We start from the raw sequence: 23279 nt of genomic DNA on the forward strand, positions 1-23279 counted from the left end.
TTTATTACAAAAGGATAAAGGTTTTAGGCAAAGCCTATTCTTCCAACCTGTCCTTTATACAACACATAAAGACAGACGGACATAACAAATAAAAATTCAATCATATAAGATATAGAAATACATTGTATGGATTGCAATACTATGTGCAGTTAAGGAATTATATAAGGAGAACTCAAAAATTACAAAATTACATTGACATAGTTAAGCCTTTCATTTTGAGAATTAAGTTGCTCAGATTAGCTACACATCCGTTAACACTAGTACAAAATGTTCAACAAAATAACAATCGAACAAGACATTTCATTCACGAATGATGTGTGAACGTGACTGTCTCTTAAACAATTTCACTGAAGTTGCATTTCTTATCTGTTGGGGGAAGGAGTTCCAGAGAAAAGCTCCCCAGAAGGCTAGGCTCGATTTGTAGAGGTCTATGCGAGGTATAGGAGGGATGATTTTTTGGGACCCATATCTTTTTGTGGCATGTTTGAAATGTGATTGCAAATATTTAGGACAGTCGTCATTTAGAATTTTATACATGAACACAGCCTTGTTTAACGTCAACTGATCTTTCAAGGGGAGGAAATTTAGGAGCTTTAGTTTATCATCCGTGGACCTATTCACATCATGCAGAATAAGTTTTGCAGCTCGGCGATGCAGGGAATTGAGTCTTTTTAAATGAACATCACTGCAGTTATCCCAAAGTGTCGAAGCGAAGTTTATATGAGGCATTATGTGGGCGTAATAGAACATTTTGAGTGCTTCAGAATCGGCGTAATGCCTTAATTTTGATAACAGGTACAAATTCCTTGATAACACTTTGCAGAGAGAGAGAGAGAGAGAGAGAGAGAGAGAGAGAGAGAGAGAGAGAGAGAGAGAGAGAGAGAGAGAGAGCGAGCGAGCATACCCCGGACCCCCCCCCCCCCTAGCAGTCTGGGACTCGCTGCGTTCCCCAATTTACACATTTGAATCCAGAGTGCACCCCCCCACCCCATTACAAACAAACTGATCCGCCCCTGGAATGAGTATATATAATATACAAAAACGTGAAGGCTTGTTTTGGTTATTTTTTCCATATTTGTTTGTGTGTATATATATATATACAGGGTGGGCCATAAAAAGTGTCCACATTTAATTTGTTAATATTTTTCCTGTAAAGTGATATTTTCTTTTCTGTTTCAGATAGAATTTGAGACAAGCATCTTAGAATTCTTTTAAAGCCTGAATGGATCGCATTCCAGTAGAGGAAAGGACCAAAATCGTTGAACTTTACTTTGCTACCAATTCTGTGGTTCTCGCCCAGCGCGCTTTTCGGAGAGAGTTCCCTGGCACACACTGTCCATGTGCGAGAACTGTGAAGCGCCTCGTGGATAAATTCAGGAACACTGGTAGTCTCGCAGATAACAATAAAGGACATAACCCTGAATTTATCCACGAGGCGCTTCACAGTTCTCGCACATGGACAGTGTGTGCCAGGGAACTCTCTCCGAAAAGCGCGCTGGGCGAGAACCACAGAATTGGTAGCAAAGTAAAGTTCAACGATTTTGGTCCTTTCCTCTACTGGAATGCGATCCATTCAGGCTTTAAAAGAATTCTAAGATGCTTGTCTCAAATTCTATCTGAAACAGAAAAGAAAATATCACTTTACAGGAAAAATATTAACAAATTAAATGTGGACACTTTTTATGGCCCACCCTGTATATATATATATATGTGTGTGTGTGTGTGTTTGTGTGTGTGTGTGTGTTTGTGTGCGTGTGTGTGTGTGTGTGTGTGCGTGCGTAAGTGCTTAAATGTGTGTGTGTGTGTGTGTGAGTGTGTGAGTGTGTGCGTGTGTGTGTGAGTGTGTGCGTGTGTGTGTGTGTGTGTGTGTGTGTGTGTGTATGCGTGTGTGAGTGCGTAAGTGCTTGAATGTGTGTGCGTGTGTGTGTGTGCGTGTGTGTGTGTGTGTGTGTTTGTGTGTGTGTGTGTGCGTGTGTGTATACATGTGTGCGTTTTTGAGCTCGCGCGTGCGTGCGTGCGTGCGTGCGTGTATCTTTGCTTGAACTTATTGGTCAGAGTACTAACATGAAACCTTTCGTATTGGGAATATATAGCGATGTTACGAGTCTTCTGATGATGGTTCCTTTTCCACAGGTACGATGCCTCAGGCCTGAGAGTGGCGAGTAGAAACATGTAAATGGCGAGTAGAAATGTTGATCGACTCGCCAAATGCGAGTAAAGTTGCTGAAACAAATGGTTGGTTTGACGAGTAAAAATACCAAAATATACTCTCTGGCTAGTAAATTATGAGGAGTACTAGCCAAAGGCCAGTGCCCCATTTCGTGGACTTTCAGTGCTGTGTCTTTAAGGGTGTTGTCGTTGATGTTTCGCTACGAATCTTCGCTGTTACATGTATTGTATGTACGATAACAGGTGCAACTCCACCGTCCATTCCTACCCCCATACCGTGTGGGATGGAGGCAGTCTGGGGGTGTAACAGCATGATCGGGCTGTGGGCTGTGGGCTTCGCTGGGGCTTGTCTCAATAACAAAACGGGCTTCAAGTTTGGTCAAGGACACTTCACCAGGGTCAAGATGGAGGTAGCTTCTTAAATTCTTAAAATCGTTTAGTTAACGTCACTCTGTAAAAACATTGGTGACATTTGTCTTAGACTAAAAACACACACAGGCGCGCACACAAACTTTCGCTTTATGTACAGTATGTCACCACCATCCCATCCCCCGCACACTCTCGCTCATCTAATTAAACGTCGTACTAAGGTAGCTTTAAAGGCTGCCATATTCGTAGCGTTCATTAATTAATTCATATTGTTTACATGTGCCAATAATGTTATAAAACTGTACCTAAGGGGATATAATAACGATTGGCTGTAGCTTTCGAACACAGAAAAAAATATTTCAGAATTGCAAAGTGATGTTGATGGTGTCGAATGTAAACAGAACAGTCTCAAACGCCATCTTTGGTTTACGAAACGTCACGAAGTGACGTCAACGGTCTAAAAATAGCCCAAGTCCTGGAGAACTGTTGCTAAACAATGCAATAAAGAATTAATTATTTCTCGTAATTGGTAAGGACTTCAAACCTAAAACTTTGCAGGAAGCTTAATTTATACATCCCCGCAACGATGGGAAAAGACCTGGAAGTAATTAAACTAATTAAATAGGACTATGTCAGCCTTTAAGACTTTTTGTTTAAGGATTAGGTGGTGTGCTTAAATCTGAAGGGTACTGACAAAAAGCCACTTAAACTGGTGTTACAAAAGGGACTTCTCAAGGCCCGGCCCACCCTAGATGGTCACAGCCGGGAGATGTAACCAAGTCTATGTTTAGGTCTCCAACATACTATTTTTTGGTCGTTAATTGGCTTTGTTTAGGCCTCCCTCATACTATTTTTAGGTCTTTAATTGGCTTTGTTTAGGCCTCCCTCATACTATTTTTTGGTCGTTAATTGGCTTTGTTTAGGCCTCCCTCATAGAGTCATACTATTTTTAGGTCTTTAATTGGCTTAGTTTAGAATAAGAATAAGAATAAGAATACTTTATTATCTCATAGAGAAATTCAGGCGTGGTACATAACAATAGTACAAACAAGACATTGATTTTACATAAAACATATAGCACTATATAACAGGGCAGGTTATTGAAACACCTTCCACATACCTCTCTGGACATTCCTTGCATTGTTCTTACGCATTCAGACATGAACACATCCATGTCTCATTTACACATCGCACACATGGACATTCTTATACGCTCAACTTACCCATTCACACATGGACATTCCACCACGCTCCACTTACACATTCTTATACGCTCCACTTACACATTCACACATGGGCATTCTTATATGCTCCACTCCCACATGGACATTCGACTACGCCCACTTACACGTTCACACATGGACATCTTTAAAGCACTGCGCTTACATGCTCGCACACCTGCGCGTATAACGAACTATGGCTAAACATCATTGCAAAATATCATAGCATACAATATATCAGAAAATATACGGTTGTACATAAAACCAATACATACATGTACATTACTACTGATTGCACTGGCAGAAGAGGGGCTGGGTCGGGTATGTGGATGTGTTTACATGTTGCTAAGGGTGATGGATTTGGGGATGAAGCTGTTTTGCAGCCGGAGTGTCCTAGCTTTGTGCGTGCGAAGTCTACGGCCAGAGGGAAGGAGTTCATAGAGGTGGGCAAGGACATGGGACCTATCTGAAGCTATCCGCCTACTCTTTCTCACCACACGCTTTTCAAACAGGGACTCCACACTTGCTTGCTGCCTGCCAATCACCTTGCTACTGACATTCACCATTCGCACTAAGACATTCCTGTTCTTCACACTCAGACCTCCATACCAGGCCACAAAACCGAAAGTGATGACAGACTCAATGAAAGAGCGGTAGAAAGTTTGGAGGATCGAAGGGTTCACATTCAACTTCCTAAGTTTCTGAAGGCAGTAGATGCGTGACTGACATTTTTTGTGTATGAGGGTGGTGTTTGCATTGAAGGACAGCTTATCATCGATAACTGTGCCAAGATACTTATATTCAGTCACACGCTCAACAGTCACACCATCAATCATCAGGTCAGGGACAGGGGCAGGGTTTCTTCTAAAATCTATCAGAAGTTCTTTGGTCTTTGTCACATTTAGGTCTAAAAAGTTGTCTTTACACCAGGCGTTGAAACGTTCTACTTCTGCAAAGTAAGTTGCGTCACTATTGGAGAGATCTTCTAGCGCTGTATCATCTGAATATTTGATAAGAAGGGTGGAGGTCTCCCTCATACTATTTTTTGGTCGTTAATTGGCTTTGTTAAGGTCTCCCTCACACTATTTTAAGGTCTTTAATTGGCTTTGTTTAGGTCCCCTACATACTATTTTTTAGGTCTTTATTTGGCTTTGTTTAGGTCTCCCTCACACTAATTTAAGGTCTTTAATTGGCTTTGTTTAGGTCCCCTACATACTATTTTTTAGGTCTTTATTTGGCTTTGTTTAGGTCTCCCTCATACTATTTTAAGGTCTTTAATTGGCTTTTATTAGGTCTCGTTCTATTTTTAGGTCTCCCAATACTATATTTAGGTCTCCCACATATTATTTTGAGGTCTCCCACATACTATTTTTTAGGTCTCCCACATACTATTTTTAGGTCTAACATACTATTTTTAGGTCTCCCACATACTATTTTTAGGTCTTCCACAGACTAGTTTTAGGTCTCCCACAGACTATTTTGAGGTCTTCCACAGACTAGTTTTAGGTCTCCCACAGACTATTTTGAGGTCTTTCACAGACTATTTCTAGGTCTACCACAGACTATTTCTAGGTCTCCACCAGACTATTTCTAGGTCTACCACAGACTATTTTTAGGTCTACCACAGACTATTTTTAGGTCTCCAAAAGACTATTTTTAGGTCTCCAAAAGACTATTTTTAGGTCTTCAAAAGACTATTTTTAGGTCTCCCACAGACTATTTTTAGGTCTCAAAAAGACTATTTTTAGGTCTCCCACAGACTATTTTTAGGTCTCCAAAAGACTATTTTTAGGTCTCCCACATACTACTTGTAGGTCTTTAACAGTCTAATTTTAGGTCTTCAACATTCTATTTCTATGTCTTTCAAGACTAGTTTTAGGTCTCCCACAGACTATTTTTAGGTCTCCCACAGACTATTTTTAGGTCTTTTACAGACTAATTTAGGTCTCTAACATACTATTTTAGGTCTTTCACAGACTATTTTTAGGTCTCCTACAGACTGTTTTTTGGTCTTTAACATACTATTTCTGAGGTAAAAGTGTTTGATGACGTCATTTTTTCCCGTTAGAAAAAGTTGAGTCCGCACTGTGGTAACCACATCTTTTAAAAAAAATTGATTTTCTTGAAATTGCTGTCAAACAATCGCATTTCAGCTTGTAAGATTAAAAGCTTAATATATATAACAGTCATGATCTTACATTGTATCTGGCTGAAAATAAAATAAACAATAATAACCAACCAACCAACACTGTTTCTACGATGGTTTCTGTCAACAGTTCCACTGGAATAACCCAGAACTTAAAGACGACTATGTCGACTCTAGCGGAATGACGCTGTACTACACCAAGAACCTGCGACCCACCAGTGCGGCCACTTTAATTGTGGGGCAGATTTTTATCGAAATCGCTCCCCTCCAGCCGGCCGTGGAAGTTACTGGCACCTGCAAGGCTGACTGCACCAGGATGCTCTTCACAAAGCCTCTCTACATCATCGACTCGATCAATCATATGCACTATCTGGGTAAGTGGTCTCTTCACACAGCCTCTCTACGTCGTCGACTCGCTCAATCATATGCACTACCTGGGTAAGTGGTCTGTTCACACAACTTTACGTCATCGACTCGCTCAATCATATGCACTATCTGGGTAAGTGGTCTGTTCACACAACTTCTCTACGTTATCGACTCGCTCAATCATATGCACTGTCTGGGTAAGTGGTCTGTTCACACAACTTCTCTACGTCATCGACTCGCTCAATCATATGCACTATCTGGGTAAGTGGTCTCTTCACACAACTTCTCTACGTCATCGACTCGCTCAATCATATGCACTATCTGGGTAAGTGGTTTGTTTACACAGCCTCTCTACGTCGTCGACTCGCTCAATCATATGCACTGTCTGGGTAAGTGGTTTGTTCACACAGCCTCTCTACGTCATCGAATGTTACGGAGGGTATTTACGTGAAAGTGTCTGTGTGTATTAATTACTCTATCAGAAAAATGCGTGTTCTACTCTGTTTACAAACTCACTTCGTATCACACACACACAGCACTCAAACTAGGCACAAAGACTGAAACACGATTACTGCCCTTTGCCCTCGTACCTATATTTAAACATCACAACAAAATACAAATATGTTATCTCTCATACAATCAACAATTCTCTTGCATTCACTATAATAAGAATGATAATAGCTTATGTAGCACGTGAAAGAATAACCGTTTCTCGATGACGTCGTCACTTGTTTCACACAATCCTTCTGTTAATCATGTTTCCTGTTAATCACAGTATCTCGTTACGCACATTTCACATGTTACGTATTCTCCAGTGGTAATTCACAATACAGTGACTACTCACAATTCAGCGGGTTCATTTCCTGGATCCAATATCACGCCAATGACAGAATAACGCTCATGGTGATATGGGGTGGGGTTCCACCGGGTCCTAGAATTCCTGCGCTGCGTTACAACCTTTCGCCCACGATCAAACGATCCGTGGCGACAAGGAGGGGATGCCAGTCTTCTTCCATCTACCCCTTAGCCGAGGGCATCCTCTCTCCCACCGGGGTGCTGTGTAAAAAGTTTATGCTACCGTAAGTCTCAACCACTCAATTCTTAGATAAACTTCTCCACAAAATAACAATTCCACTCTTACTCAATACTATTCATTCATCCGTCAACTAACTTATGCTGTTACAGTATTTACCACAGCTCATTTACAAATTACTCCATTACAAAAGAACATACAAACATTCCTTTCCAAAATGGCTGACAACAGCTCACACTTCTCCAACCCAATTCACAACATTACTCTCACAGTCATTTCACAAGTCAAGACTACTGAGCAAAATACAATTCAATCAATACCTGTATATTCACAGCATTGAATCACAACTGATTCATCCAAAACATGAGTCGTATAACATTCGACCTCAATGTCCTCTGAGCAACATTCTGAATAAACGCGGAGACACGAACAGAGACGTCTGTCTTCCCCAACTGTCAGTAATGTTCTAGTTTAACACAACCAATATGGCTACCTTCCTGTTAGCAATCTCCTCTCTCATTGGTCAATCCTAAAACCCAGTAACCAATGAAAATATAGTTCACCCCATTTCAACAGGTGATACAACAGTCACGCAGTCAAGCCATGCGAATCAAAAGTATGGCAAGCTAATCTGTACACATTTGTCAAACACTTTTTAGACTGAACTATGTACAAATCCATTTGTCACATTACCCCCTCCTCCCAGAAAAAAAATGACCGACCGAGGTTATTTTTTCTTTAGGATAACAGCTTATTGAGGGTAACTACATCACTGCACGACAATATCCATACTGCATTACACTGCATTCCAATCTGCATGCGAAATGTCATTCAAAACATATCCGATCTGACTTGCTTTCACACAAGAGCAAAAGAAGTTCATGCTGGAAATTTCTTGAAGCCTCAACATACGCATTCTGCGAGCAAAAACTGCCCGAGCTGACACAAGACCTAAAGGCATTCTGATCCACTAGTACAATCCCATATACATAGCAAACGCTATTTTATGCCTGTCAAAGTACTTCTTCCCTCTCTTGGAAGATTCCCCTGAGTTTTCTTTTGCCAACTCACAAGTCTCAGCTATGATGTTTTCCAGCTCAAACAGGTAAACATATACAGGTTTTTCATCAGCATCATCAGTAATCTGACCTTGAGTCCACGATTCTGCCAACAAATCAATAGGACTCATCGGTGAGCGTCCGAACATGAGTTCACAAGTACTGAAATCCGTGCTTTCCGATGGCAACTCTCTGCAAGCAAACAACAAAGCAAAGCCGATAAGTAGCCAAAACAAACTTACAAAGAATTCTTGACATAGTTCTGCGAATGCCACAATGTCCTGCAGCAGCAGTAGTCCCAACTGACTTAGACTCTCCACTCTCATCTAGTGAAAAACCACCTTTCAAACTGCTATCATCTTCCTGTATCTGAATGAGTTCATCACGCGTAACTGTCAAGTCCTCAGATACCTGAACCAAAGGTTTATGAGGAAGGTCTCTTCTCTTAGCCTGCGTACGAGTAGCAACAGCTTTGACAGCTTCATCTGCAGGAGAACACTCTGCAGCCTTTTCTGAAATTCCTGGAATGTTGCCTATGATAAGATCAGCCACAGGATCATCCAGAACACAGCAAACCAACTCTCCTGAAATATAAGGCGACTGAACCACAACTTTCGCCTGGGGATACGTAAATATTTCCCCACCAAACGTTTTACAGGTGACAGTACCGCCGACAAACTGGTCTTTAGCCACCAAACGACCACGAACACCACAAATCGTAGAACCTGTGTCACGAAGAACTGAACATGCAACGTCGTTGACACAACCATGATCTAAATGCAGACTCCCCACAACCTGTGTAACTGGAGAAACGACCTCAGCAACAGCTGCATTCCCTGACACTTCATGCTTGTTTTCAATACCCGATCTAGCCAGCACAAACGGACACGTTCTTTTCATACGGCCCCCAACACCACAAATCGGGCAAGGATTTGTACTGTTCCGCCATGGACACGGTCTAGCCCAATGACCTTTCTCATCACACAACATACAAGTATCTCCGTTCTGTCGGAATGAACCACCTCTATGACCACCTGCACTGTTTGGAAATGACATGATTAGTGTACATAATCATGTAGGCCTACTCGCGACTAACATCAAGGGAAGTAACTCTTGATCGAACAGCCACATCCGGGGCAGTCGATGTCCGCCATGTTTTGACTGTTACCATGTGGTTCCATCCTGAACAAATAAAGTGATACCTTTCAAGTTCAACACATCTTTGGGTTCCATTGTTTAATGCAAGGCTATCCTGAACATGGTGTCAGAAGTGAAACTGAACTTTCATGCAGAACTGTGTAACTTTTGAGTGCAAAGTGTCACCATAACATCGACATCGGCAAGTAAGTGTTCTTTCTTGACTGAAATTTCAACATGATGCGCCTAGATCCACCCAAGCGTTTCTCCTTCCAAGCAGAAGAGTGGCCTCTCTGGATAAGTGAATTCAAGCGTTTTAGAAATGCATCAAAGTTGAAAGATGAAGCAGGGGATGTCCAGCGCGACACACTGTTGTACGTCATGGGTCCCGATGCAGAAAAGGTTTTCCGGTCGCTACATTTTGGCAAGACACGGAATCAAGACGGCGATGAAGTCGACGAGGAAGACACAGATTTTGATACTCTGGTTCAGAAGCTGGACAGCTACTTTGTGGTGAAGAAAAATGTCATCTACGAAAGGTCACAGCTACAACAGAGAAGACAGCGACATGGTGAAACAGTAGAAGAGTTTTACAGAGCACTCAGAGAGTTAGCAAAGCACTGCAACTACCAGGATGAGGAAGACCAAATTAGGGACAGATTAGTAGTCGGTCTCCTTGATACTCACTTGAGAGAAAAACTGCAGTTACAGCAGGATTTGACACTAGACAAAGCACTGAAAATGTCTAGACAGTATGAGCAGATCAAGAACCAGTCTAAACAGGATAATGAGTCCACAGGTACCACTGACGAAGCACAGTTCAGACACTCGATGTCACACTCTCATAGCTCAAGAGGCAGAGGTTACAACAGAGGTCATGGACAGCAGCCTAGATCCAGGCGTGGTGGCTCAAGTTTTCGTCCCCCACAAAGAGGAGGAAGAGAAGAGAATAAATCAGGTCAGTGTGGAAAATGTGGCTACAAGCATCAGAGCAAAGAGAAATGTCCAGCACAAGGTCAGATTTGTAGGAAGTGCAGCAAAAAGAACCACTTCGAAAGAATGTGTCGCACGGGTGTGCATGAAGTAGTGACAGACTCTGAAGAAGAAGAGAACGGTGAGCAGCAAGAAGAGTTTTTGCTTGACGCAGTCGTCACTGAGAAAAGTGAACCGTGGATGATCACACTTCGCATCAAGGACACAGATGTTCGATTTAAAATCGATACAGGCGCTGACATTTCTATTATGTCTGAACAAGCTTTCAAGAAACTGAAAAAGCAGCCAAAGCTGAAAAAGTCTGCTGCTGTGTTGACGTCACCAGGAGGTAGACTGACCGTGCGAGGAGAATTCTACGCACAGACCAACTACAAAGAGAACCATTACAAGTTCAAGGTCGTTGTAGTAGCCAGTAGGGTAGGCAACAACCTACTGAGTCGATCAGTCGCAGCAAAGATGGGGCTAGTGACACGAGTCGAAGAAGTACACAGAAGTGTGTTTGGCACTACAGGACTACTACACACTGATCCAGTCCCTATCAGGCTGAGGGAAGATGCCGAGCCTTATTGCGTGACTACAGCTCGCAGAGTACCATTTCCCATTCAGAAGAATGTGAAGGCGGAGTTAGAACGAATGCAGTCAGCTGGAATAATTCGAGAGGTTGTTGAACCCAGCGACTGGTGTGCACCCATGGTGCCGGTGGTGAAACGGAACGGCAGCATCAGAATTTGTGTGGACTATAAAAGACTGAACAAAGCCGTCAAGCGTCCACATTGTCTGATTCCAAACCTTGGAGACATTGCGCCCAAAATGGCCGAGTCTACCGTATTCTCCACTCTGGATGCAGCGTCTGGATTTTTCCAAGTTCCATTGGCAGAAGACAGCCAGAAGCTCACCACATTCATGACTCCATTCGGGCGTTTCTGTTTCCAGAGGGTTCCTATGGGAATTTCTCTAGGCCCAGAAGTCTTCCAGCACAAAATGAAAGAAACACTCCAGGGACTGGAAGGGTGCGAAACCATCATGGACGACACTATTGTGTATGGCCGCACCATGGAAGAGCATGACCGTCGTCTCGATGCGGTGCTGGAGCGAATCGAGAAGTCGGGGCTGAAACTCAACAAGTCCAAATGCCACCTGAGACAGAAGGAAGTAAAATATTTTGGGCATCGGATCAGTGAGGCCGGCGTCAGCCCAGATCCTGACAAGGTGAAGGCCATTAGGGACATGCCTCCACCTACCAACGTCACAGAACTGAGAACACTGTGTGGAATGCTGAACTATTTGACAAAGTTTGTACCGCACATGGCATCAACACTCAAGCCAATCACCAATCTACTTCAGAAGGAAACGGCGTGGTGCTGGGGACCAGCACAACAGCAAGCATTTGAGGCAGTGAAACGGCAGATTTCACAATCACCAGCTCTTGGATTTTACAGTCCAGACAGGAAGACGGTGGTGAGTGCAGACAGTAGTAGCTACGGCCTGGGAGCTGCACTGATGCAGTGGATCGACGATAATCTCGTACCCATTGCGTATGCCTCAAGAACGCTGACAGAAGCGGAACGCAGATACAGTCAGATTGAGAAAGAGTGTCTGGCGTCAGTCTTCGCTTGTGAGAAATTCTCACAGTATCTCATCGGTCTGGACAGGTTCGAACTCTTGACAGACCACAAGCCGTTGGTACCACTCATGTCGTCGAAAGATATCGACAATACACCCATTCGTTGTCAGAGACTTCTACTTCGTCTCATGAGATTCAACTTTGCGGTCCGTCATGTTCCAGGGAAAGAACTGGTCATAGCAGACGCACTCTCAAGGAAACCTGTTCCCCACTCATCTGAGGATGAAGAACTGAGTGACGAGGTCACAGCGTACGTGGACTCCGTCATGACAAGCAAGCCAGTGACTTCAAGACGTATGGACGCTCTACGTGCAGCCACAGTGCATGACCCAGAACTCCAGAAAGTGATCAGCTACACACTGAATGGTTGGCCGTCTACAGTCAATGAGCAGTTCAGGCCATACCAGCTAGTGCAGGGAGAGCTCTCACTAGTTGATGGTCTGTTAGTCTATAATGATCGAATCGTTGTCCCATCCAAAGAGAGGAAGAACGTTCTTCAGAAGCTTCATGAGACTCACCAAGGACTGAACAAATGCAGGCAAAATGCACAGGCTACAGTGTGGTGGCCAGGACTGGGCACACAGTTGAAAGAACTTGTCAATTCCTGCAGTGTGTGCAGAGAAGAACGACCAGCCCAGAAACATGAGCCACTTCGTCCTACAGAGTTGCCGCAACGCCCATGGTAGCAACTAGGGGCAGACCTGTGTTCGCGCCATGGTAGGGATTTTCTGGTGGTGACTGACTATTATTCCAGATGGCTAGAAGTTCGTCAGTTACACTCTACCACATCCACCGCAGTCATCAACAAGTTTCGTCTGATCTTTCCAACACATGGCATACCAGAGGTCATCGTTTCTGACAATGGCCCTCAGTTCCAATGTCGGCAGTTCAAAGACTTCGCAGAGGAGTATGACTTTGAACATCGCACAAGCAGTCCAGGGTTCCCGCAGGCAAATGGCGAGGCTGAGGCAGGAGTAAAGATTGCAAAGAAAATACTGAAGCAGGCAGACCCTGATCTAGCTTTGCTTAACTATCGTAACACACCTCACTCCAGTACAGGTGTGAGCCCGGCAGTCGCCTTGATGGGAAGGTCGTTGAGAACAAAGATTCCTACACTCCCAAAGAATCTATCGCCGCAGTCTCCAGATGACAACTACATCCGGAAGAAAGACGCAGGGACAAAGGAAAACTACAGGCAGAACTACAACAGGCGTAAAGGTGCTACAGCCTTATCACCGCTACAACCCGGAGACACAGTCCTACTTGGCTCCAGTCCAGGTGAAACACCGTGGAAAGCTGACGGTACAGTCGTCGCAGCAGACGCCAGGAACCGGACATATTTGGTGAACACGCCAGGTGGTGTGTTCCGTCGCAACCGACAACACCTTCAACACATGCAGACTCCAAGGCAGGTAACCTTTGCACCCTTACCTGTCGAGCAAGGTCAAGCATCACATGATCCCCAGAATGTCACGTCAGCATGTCCTAAGGTCGTCACGTCACCTGATAATTCCCAGGACATTGAACCAGCAGATTCTGAGGACATCACATCCACTCACCAGAGCACAGAGGCTAGCAGGAGCCCAACAAGACATGGAACTCGTGCATCCAGAGGCTTCATTGCCAAAGTGCCCATTCGCTATCGTCAAGATGTTGTTAAGAAGAAATAAGCTTAGCAGCTTCTGAGGTGCCCGATTTTGCTCTGTAGTGCAGAGGTGGTGGTGCCTTGCAGAGCGTTGCTGATGCAACCCATTCTGTGTTTTGTTTTATTATTTGAGCCGTGAGCCAGAAATTTGTTGTGTGCACAATATCATGACCGTATTAATGCAAACTAAGTTGAAAAAGTTAAACATCTTGATTTGTATTGATTTGGGTCATGATAGTGAGAAATAGCAATATTGATATTTGAAATTGAAATGGAAAGACAGCATTTCAAGGAACAGTATTAACGTTTATTTCAGTTCATTTGGGTTACTTGAGACGCTGAATTTCCATTGTCCAAGAAACATTATTTAGTAAGGTAACTAAATGTGTGAAAGACAGTATGCAATATGTCATTTCTTTGTTTGATGTATAATGGCATGAATGAAGAGTGACTGAGATTTAGAGTTAATGAAAAAAAAAATGATTTGAGTTTTTCAGTTATTATTAATATTGACTAAAAGGTCAACAACAACAACAACAAAATCCAGGAACTTGAAATCACAGTCACTAGTACCAGAACAGTTCTCAAGTTACTTTTGAACTCAAAAAGAAAGGGAGATGTTTGGAAATGACATGATTAGTGTACATAATCATGTAGGCCTACTCGCGACTAACATCAAGGGAAGTAACTCTTGATCGAACAGCCACATCCGGGGCAGTCGATGTCCGCCATGTTTTGACTGTTACCATGTGGTTCCATCCTGAACAAATAAAGTGATACCTTTCAAGTTCAACACATCTTTGGGTTCCATTGTTTAATGCAAGGCTATCCTGAACATGCACAACTGCGCCTACTTCCCCGTGGACTATACGCATCACCTGGTGGATGTGTCTGAGCGTCAGAAGTCCCTCTTTCATAGCTCCAGTTACTCCGGCTACTACTACGTCCACCAAAACCAGAACCGAACCGACGCAACTGCTGACCACCCCTGTGACTATCGCCCTGTGAAAAAGCAGCGGCAGCAAACTCTCCTTGAACACAAGAACCCACAGAGAAAATGGTAGAACCCGACTTCCGTGATAAGTTTTTTCCTGGTCTAGCTAAACGATAACTCTCGGCAGCTTTGACCATCTTATTATTATTATTATTATTATGAACATTTGTGCGCGTAATCTAAATATAGCCCTAGGCGCTTCCAAATATAAAATACATAGTGAACATTATACGAAACACAAATCGACAAGGACCAAGACACTCGGACTCATACACTCGTAGACAGGCGCACAGCGAGAACGCGACGCGGACGCACTCACTCATACCAACTACAGGCGCATGCATTCTAGACGGAAAAACAGTCGTAAATAAATAAATAAAGTATTGGATACATAAAGTTAGTTGAGAGAAGAAGAATAGAGCTGGAAAGGGAAGAAGAAGGAGAAAGAAAGAGACAGATCAAGGACCAGCAGGAGAGGGGGATGTGTGGTCATTAACGGACTAGTGAGGGAAGAGGTGTGTTTTGAGTGAGGTTTTGAATGATTGCATAGATGTGGAGTGCCTGAGTGAATGCGGGAGTTGGTTCCAGATGGATGGGGCCTGGTAAGAGAAGGTGCGCTGGCCATATGTTTTGGTGCGTGCTGATGGTATCCTAAAAAGGCGGGTGTCTGCGGAGGATATTAGGGAGCGAGAGGGGGAGTAGACATCAAGAAGGTCAGAAAGATAGCTAGGGGACGATAGATCAAAGTTTCTGAAGCAGAGTGTGGAGATATTGAACTGAATCCTCTGTTGAACCAGACCTCTTTCACGAATGAATGTCGCTAAGTCCGCTGACACACTTTCCAGAAATTGTTCACCCAAAATTAGGTTTGTTAAACCCTCAACATCTTTTGGTATCCCTGACAGCGCAACCCAACGGTCAAACAACCTTTGCAGCTCTATTCCGAAAGTTTGGAACGGTTCTTTCTCGCTTGGTCTGATATCTCTGAGTTTCTTTCTGAAAGTTTCCGACGTACACTGAAATTTTTTCAGCAAGTTTTCTTTTAGACACTCGTATGTCATTTCACCTGAAGCAGCAAGGCTATGGTATAGGTTCAACGCATTTCCTTCTAAAAGCGCAGATAAGTACGTAATCCATTTTGATTCCTCCCAGCCCAGGGTTTTTGCATGTGTCTCAAATCTGAACAAGTACGAATCAATGTCATCATGTTGTTCTCTAAAAGTAGGAAGCCTGGGATAAACTGGGCGAGCACCAACACTAGGGTATGAATCCCGACCATTTTGCGGTGCACGCACCCCAGCAGTAATTTCCGCCTGCTTAATCTCAAGTTCTCTTTGCTTCAACTGGTGTTCTAATTCCATTTCTTTTTCTCTTTGTCTTTGTTCCATTTCTTTTTCTCTTCGTCTTTCTTCCATTTGTCCATCTTCCCTTTCTTTTTCTCTATCTCTATCCAATTCTCTTTGCTTGTCTTCTCTATCTTTTTCTCGTTTCCTCTCCAAACGGTCAAAACATTCTTTTATGTATTTCTCCGTCTTTCCTGACCAAGACCCAGAGTTTCTGCTTGTTTAACAAACTTGTCAAACAACACATCATAATCATCTTCGTTCTCCATAGTGCAAGCTTTGAACTATCAAAGTCACACCAAAAATGTCCAAGTTAGGAGAACAAATTTGAAAAAGTTTCAAAACAATAGTGCAAGTCCAAAAGCCCACTTGCAAACTATCAAATACCACACAAAATCTGGCACAAGATAGATTAGTCAACAAAAACAACAAAAAAAACTGTATCAAAACACGCTTTGGCGTAAGTCTTCCGCACAAATCCAGAAATTCTGATCAAAGTCAGATACAAAGTCAAATAAAGTCAAATAAATGAAGCTTGTTTTAAGACATATATACAAGTACAAACACTACAGTCAACACCTAATTCCCACAAACCTTAATTTGTAAGAAGAATTTAGAATATAACAAAGTTCCAGCCCTTCAAAAAAACCTGAATGTCCAGGAATAATATCAAAACAATTGAAATACAACGCTAGAAAACTAAACTACAAATAAATGAAGTCCAACCGACAAAAAAAAATGTAGTTGGAGGCAAATAACACAAAAAATAAAAATTATGAAGTGAAGCAATCACTCCAAACTGCACAATAAATTAAACCCAAAATGTTTAAAGTGCACAATCTACACCAGCTTAAGATTCAAATAGGAAACCAAATGAAAAACATCTACTAAATAAAGTCCATCTCTATATGCAACAATTAATTAAATCAACTTAATCAAATACAACAAACTTACAAAGTCAACAAAACCAAACTACCCAAACAAATAAAAAAATAAAAAATTCAAAGTCAGCAAAACCAAACTATTCAACTGAAAAAATTAACTAAAGGCGAACAACCCACAATTAAAATAAGGGCAAAGGGTCTCCCAAAGGATTGTTCCCCTATTCAAAAGCAAAACATATTTTACAAAATTATTAATTAAAGCACAGAAAAGAGCAGTGAAAGAGAACTGACAGACCCCACAGGAAGAAAAATGAAGTTAAGCCCTCAGCTCAGTGCTCAGAACTATACAATAAGCACTACCGTAAAGCTGGAGACGGTCTGAACACAAAACAAGACATAAACATCACAATCATTCAAACCTGAAATCTAAACAAAAATTTTGTGTACGTGACCTACCCAAAAAATATCTCAACGACTAACACTGGAGAAAAAAGTTCAATTTAACAATGCAAGGGAAACAATAACAATTTTACCTAACACAGAGAAATCGGGGTCACCAAATGTTACGAAGGGAATTTACGTGAAAGTGTCTGTGTGTATTTATTACTCTACCAAAAGTATGGCAAGCTAATCTGTACATATTTGTTAAACAATTTTTAGACTGAACTATGTACAAATCCATTTGTCACACTCGCTCAATCATATGCACTGTCTGGGTAAGTGGTGTCTTCACACAACTTCTCTACGTCATCGACTCGCTCAATCATATGCACTATCTGGGTAAGTGGTTTGTTCACACAGCCTCTCTACGTCATCGACTCGCTCAATCATATGCACTGTCTGGGTAAGTGGTCTCTTCACACAGCCTCTCTACGTCATCGACTCGCTCAATCATATGCACTGTCTGGGTAAGTGGTCTGTTCACACAGCCTCTCCACGTCATCGACTCGCTCAATCATATGCACTATCTGGGTAAGTGGTCAACCACGGTCCTTTTACATGTAGTACATATTTTAATGTTTTATTTTTGATGAGATATTTGTATAGGTTATGTGGTAGTTTACGATACTGTATGTTTAGTTTTGACATTTATCACTTTTTGTTGTGTTGGTTTAATATTGTCGCTTTTTATTGACGGTAATATTGTCTCCATCTTTATATTTATGTTTTAGTGTTAGCAGGGACAGATTGTAAGACTAGGCGTCAGCTTAAAGGCATACTAACGCACTCCCGTGTTTACAAAGTGTAGTTTGCCCACAATCGATGTCAAACGCACCATAACACCATATATAATGACGATACGTCACCATGCGCGGACCATAATACATGCATTACAGCTTGTTCTAGCCTCTGAAAAAGTGAGGATGTCAACAAAGCCGCGGTGTTCTCTCCCTTGCATCAACGTTACATGTGTTGCCAAATCTATAAATAGGACGATCCAGATCAAAATGAAAATTCAAATATCTCAACATTTAAGGGGTCCTAGACCACAATATTTTGCAGGGAACTTAATTTAGTCTGTCTCCAGCTGTTGGTAAAGCAATTAGCGTGTATAGTCATCGAGTACATATGGCTTTAAGTCTCCATCTTTATATTGATGTTTTAGTGTTAGCAGGGACAGATTGTAAGAATAGACGTCAGCTTAAGTCTCCATCTTTATATTTATGTTTTAGTGTTAGCAGGGACAGATTGAAAGACTAGGCGTCAGCTTAAGTCTCCATCTTTATATTTATGTTTTAGTGTTAGCAGGGACAGATTGTAAGACTAGGCGTCAGCTTATGTCTCCATCTTTATATTTATGTTTTAGTGTTATCAGGGACAGATTGTAAGACTAGGCGTCAGCTTATGTCTCCATCTTTATATTGATGTTTTAGTGTTATCAGGGACAGATTGTAAGACTAGGCGTCAGCTTATGTCTCCATCTTTATATTTATGTTTTAGTGTTATTAGGGACAGATTGTAAGACTAGGCGTCAGCTTATGTCTCCATCTTTATATTTATGTTTTTGTCAAGGAATTTTAGATGTGCTGCTGACTTGTTGGTCCGGTGTTTGCTTTTCCGTGCACGGGGTTTCTACATTCACACACTTATTCATACATTTGTACACACACAGTCACACACAGTCATACACAGACATACACAGTCATACACAGACATACATTTGTACACACACAGTCGAAGTCACACACAGTCATACACAGACATACATTTGTACACACACAGTCACACACAGTCATTCACAGACATACATTTGTACACACACAGTCACACACAGTCATACACAGACATACATTTGTACACACACAGTCATACACAGTCATACATTTGTACACACACAGTCATACACAGACATACATTTGTACACACACAGTCACACACAGTCATACACAGACATACATTTGTACACACACACAGTCACACACAGTCACACACAGACATCACACACACAGTCACACACAGTCACACACAGTCATACACAGACATACATTTGTACACACACAGTCACACACAGTCATACACAGACATACATTTGTACACACACAGTCACACACAGACATACATTTGTACACACACAGTCACACACAGTCATACACAGACATACATTTGTACACACACAGTCACACACAGTCATACACAGACATACATTTGTACACACACAGTCACACACAGTCATACACAGACATACATTTGTACACACACAGTCACACACAGTCATACACAGACATACATTTGTACACACACACAGTCACACACAGTCATACTCGTGCATACGGGATGGTGACAACACGCACTCGAACAACACACACGGCACACAAGGAATGAACATTTCAAACATTTCGCTATTAACTCAAATAAAAACATAATCCTCATACAACTGAAATACCTAGGTTATAATAAAATAACTCTCGTCACACCGTTCAGCACTGTACCAACACACTTCCTTCTGAATCCTCCGTAGGTCTACAACATAATTATTATCACATCACTGCCGAAAGTCCTTGAAGTTACACACAGTTCTTTTCTGTCCTCCGACAAACACAAGAATGTCCGCTTTCATGTCTCAATTCTTCTTCCAGCTGCAGGTATTAAAATAAAGTCCGAACTACTCTAATTAACAAAATCACATTCATCCCACACCACAACAAACACATCCGCTCGCATCAGTCATCCCATCGCTCTCTGACATATCACGCTTGCACGGTCAACCTCTGGACCACCGCATTTACACAGAGGGGTGACAACATACGACGCATCACACAGCACAACCGTCCCTCGCTAAAACAAAACACTGATTTTACCTATTCAAATTAGGCGAGTCGGCTATTCCGCCAGACCATTTTAATAGGGTTTTAGAGACTGCTCGTGTGAACTACTTGGCTCACCATCTTTGAGTAATAAAGACCGTTCGTTCGTGTGAACAACTTGGCTCTCCATCTTTGAGTAATAAAGACCGTTCGTTCGTGTGAACAACTTGGCTCTGCATCTTTGAGTAATAAAGACCGTTCGTTCGTGTGAACAACTTGGCTCACCATCTTTGAGTAATAAAGACCGTTCGTGTGAACAACTTGGCTCACAATCTTTGACTCAAAAAGACCGTTCTTGTGAACAAATTGGCTCACCATCTTTGAGTAAAAAAGACCGTTCGTGTGAACAACTTGGCTCACCATCTTTGAGTGATAAAGACCGTTGGTTCGTGTGAACAACTTGGCTCACCATCTTTGAGTAATAAAGACCGTTCGTGTGAACAACTTGGCTCACTATCTTTGAGTGATAAGGACCGTTGGTTCGTGTGAACAACTTGGCTCACCATCTTTGAGTAATAAAGACCGTTCGTGTGAACAACTTGGCTCACCATCTTTGAGTAATAAAGACCGTTCGTGTGAACAACTTGGCTCACCATCTTTGAGTAATAAAGACCGTTCGTGTGAACAACTTGGCTCACCGTCTTTGAGGGATAAAGACCGTTCGTGTGAACAACTTGGCTCACCATCTTTGAGTAATAAAGACCGTTCGTGTGAACAACTTGGCTCACCATCTTTGAGTAATAAAGACCGTTCGTGTGAACAACTTGGCTCACCATCTTTGAGGGATAAAGACCGTTCGTTCGTGTGAACAACGTGGCTCACCATCTTTGAGTAATAAAGACCGTTCGTGTGAACAGCTTGGCTCACCATCTTTGAGTAATAAAGACCGTTCGTGTGAACAGCTTGGCTCACCCTCTTTGAGTAATAAAGACCGTTCGTTCGTGTGAACAACTTGGCTCACCATCTTTGAGTAATAAAGACCGTTCGTGTGAACAACTTGGCTCACCCTCTTTGAGTAATAAAGACCGTTCGTTCGTGTGAACAACTTGGCTCACCGTCTTTGAGGGATAAAGACTGTTCGTGTGAACAACTTGGCTCACCATCTTTGAGTAATAAAGACTGTTCGTGTGAACAACTTGGCTCACCATCTTTGAGTAATAAAGACCGTTCGTGTGAACAACTTGGCTCACCATCTTTGAGTAATAAAGACCGTTCGTGTGAACAACTTGGCTCACCCTCTTTGAGTAATAAAGAGCGTTCGTTCGTGTGAACAACTTGGCTCACCCTCTTTGAGTAATAAAGACCGTTCGTTCGTGTGAACAACTAATTGGCTCACCGTCTTTGAGGGATAAAGACTGTTTGTGTGAACAACTTGGCTCACCATCTTTGAGTAATACAGACCGTTCGTGTGAACAACTTGGCTCACCATCTTTGAGTAAGAAAGACCGTTCGTGTGAACAACTTGGCTCACCATCTATGAGTAATAAAGACCGTTCGTGTGAACAACTTGGCTCACCATCTTTGAGTGATAAAGACCGTTGGTTCATGTAAACAACTTGGCTCACCATCTTTGAGTAATAAAGACCGTTCGTGTGAACAACTTGGCTCACCATCTTTAAGTGATAAAGACCGTTGAATCGTGTGAACAACTTGGCTCACCTTCTTTGAGTGATAAAGACCGTTGGTTCGTGTGAACAACTTGGCTCACCCTCTTTGAGTAATAAAGACCGTTCGTTCGTGTGAACAACTTGGCTCACCATCTTTGAGTGATAAAGACCGTTGGTTCGTGTGAACAACTTGGCTCAACATCTTTGAGTGATAAAGACCGTTGGTTCGTGTGAACAACTTGGCTCAACATCTTTGAGTGATAAAGACCGTTGGTTCGTGTGAACAACTTGGCTCACCATCTTTGAGTAATAAAGACCGTTGGTTCGTGTGAACTACTTGGCTCACCATCTTTGAGTAATAAAGACCGTTCGTTCGTGTGAACAACTTGGCTCTCCATCTTTGAGTAATAAAGACCGTTCGTTCGTGTGAACAACTTGGCTCTGCATCTTTGAGTAATAAAGACCGTTCGTTCGTGTGAACAACTTGGCTCACCATCTTTGAGTAATAAAGACCGTTCGTGTGAACAACTTGGCTCACAATCTTTGAGTAAAAAAGACCGTTCGTGTGAACAACTTGGCTCACCATCTTTGAGTTAAAAAGACCGTTCGTGTGAACAACTTGGCTCACTATCTTTGAGTGATAAGGACCGTTGGTTCGTGTGAACAACTTGGCTCACCATCTTTGAGTAATAAAGACCGTTCGTGTGAACAACTTGGCTCACCATCATTGAGTAATAAAGACCGTTCCTGTGAACAACTTGGCTCACCATCTTTGAGTAATAAAGACCGTTCGTGTGAACAACTTAATTGGCTCACCGTCTTTGAGGGATAAAGACCGTTCGTGTGAACAACTTGGCTCACCATCTTTGAGTAATAAAGACCGTTCGTGTGAACAACTTGGCTCACCATCTTTGAGTAATAAAGACCGTTTGTGTGAACAACTTGACTCACCATCTTTGAGGGATAAAGACCGTTCGTTCGTGTGAACAACGTGGCTCACCATCTTTGAGTAATAAAGACCGTTCGTGTGAACAACTTGGCTCACCATCTTTGAGTAATAAAGACCGCTCGTGTGAACAGCTTGGCTCACCCTCTTTGAGTAATAAAGACCGTTCGTTCGTGTGAACAACTTGGCTCACCGTCTTTGAGGGATAAAGACCGTTCGTGTGAACAACTTGGCTCACCGTCTTTGAGTAATAAAGACCGTTCGTTCGTGTGAACACCTTGGCTCACCGTCTTTGAGGGATAAAGACCGTTCGTGTGAACAACTTGGCTCTCCATCTTTGAGTAATAAAGACCGTTCGTGTGAACAACTTGGCTCACCATCTTTGAGTAATAAAGACCGTTCGTGTGAACAGCTTGGCTCACCATCTTTGAGTAATAAAG

At 42.4% G+C, this 23279-nt stretch overlaps 1 protein-coding gene across 3 annotated transcripts in view; it reads left to right on the forward strand.

Moving 5' to 3' along the window:
• The window catches only part of LOC138946943 (tyramine beta-hydroxylase-like), a 73131-nt gene that overhangs the window by 20156 nt on the left and 29696 nt on the right, over positions 1-23279 (forward strand). For all 3 annotated transcript variants that reach the window (XM_070318381.1, XM_070318382.1, XM_070318383.1), the window contains exons 7-8: positions 2413-2579; positions 6035-6278. In XM_070318381.1, coding sequence (XP_070174482.1) covers positions 2413-2579; positions 6035-6278 — 411 coding nt within the window. The remainder of the gene's footprint in view (positions 1-2412; positions 2580-6034; positions 6279-23279) is intronic.

Source organism: Littorina saxatilis, linkage group LG14 (genome assembly GCF_037325665.1).
Source record: "Littorina saxatilis isolate snail1 linkage group LG14, US_GU_Lsax_2.0, whole genome shotgun sequence".
Lineage (NCBI taxonomy): Eukaryota > Metazoa > Mollusca > Gastropoda > Littorinimorpha > Littorinidae > Littorina > Littorina saxatilis.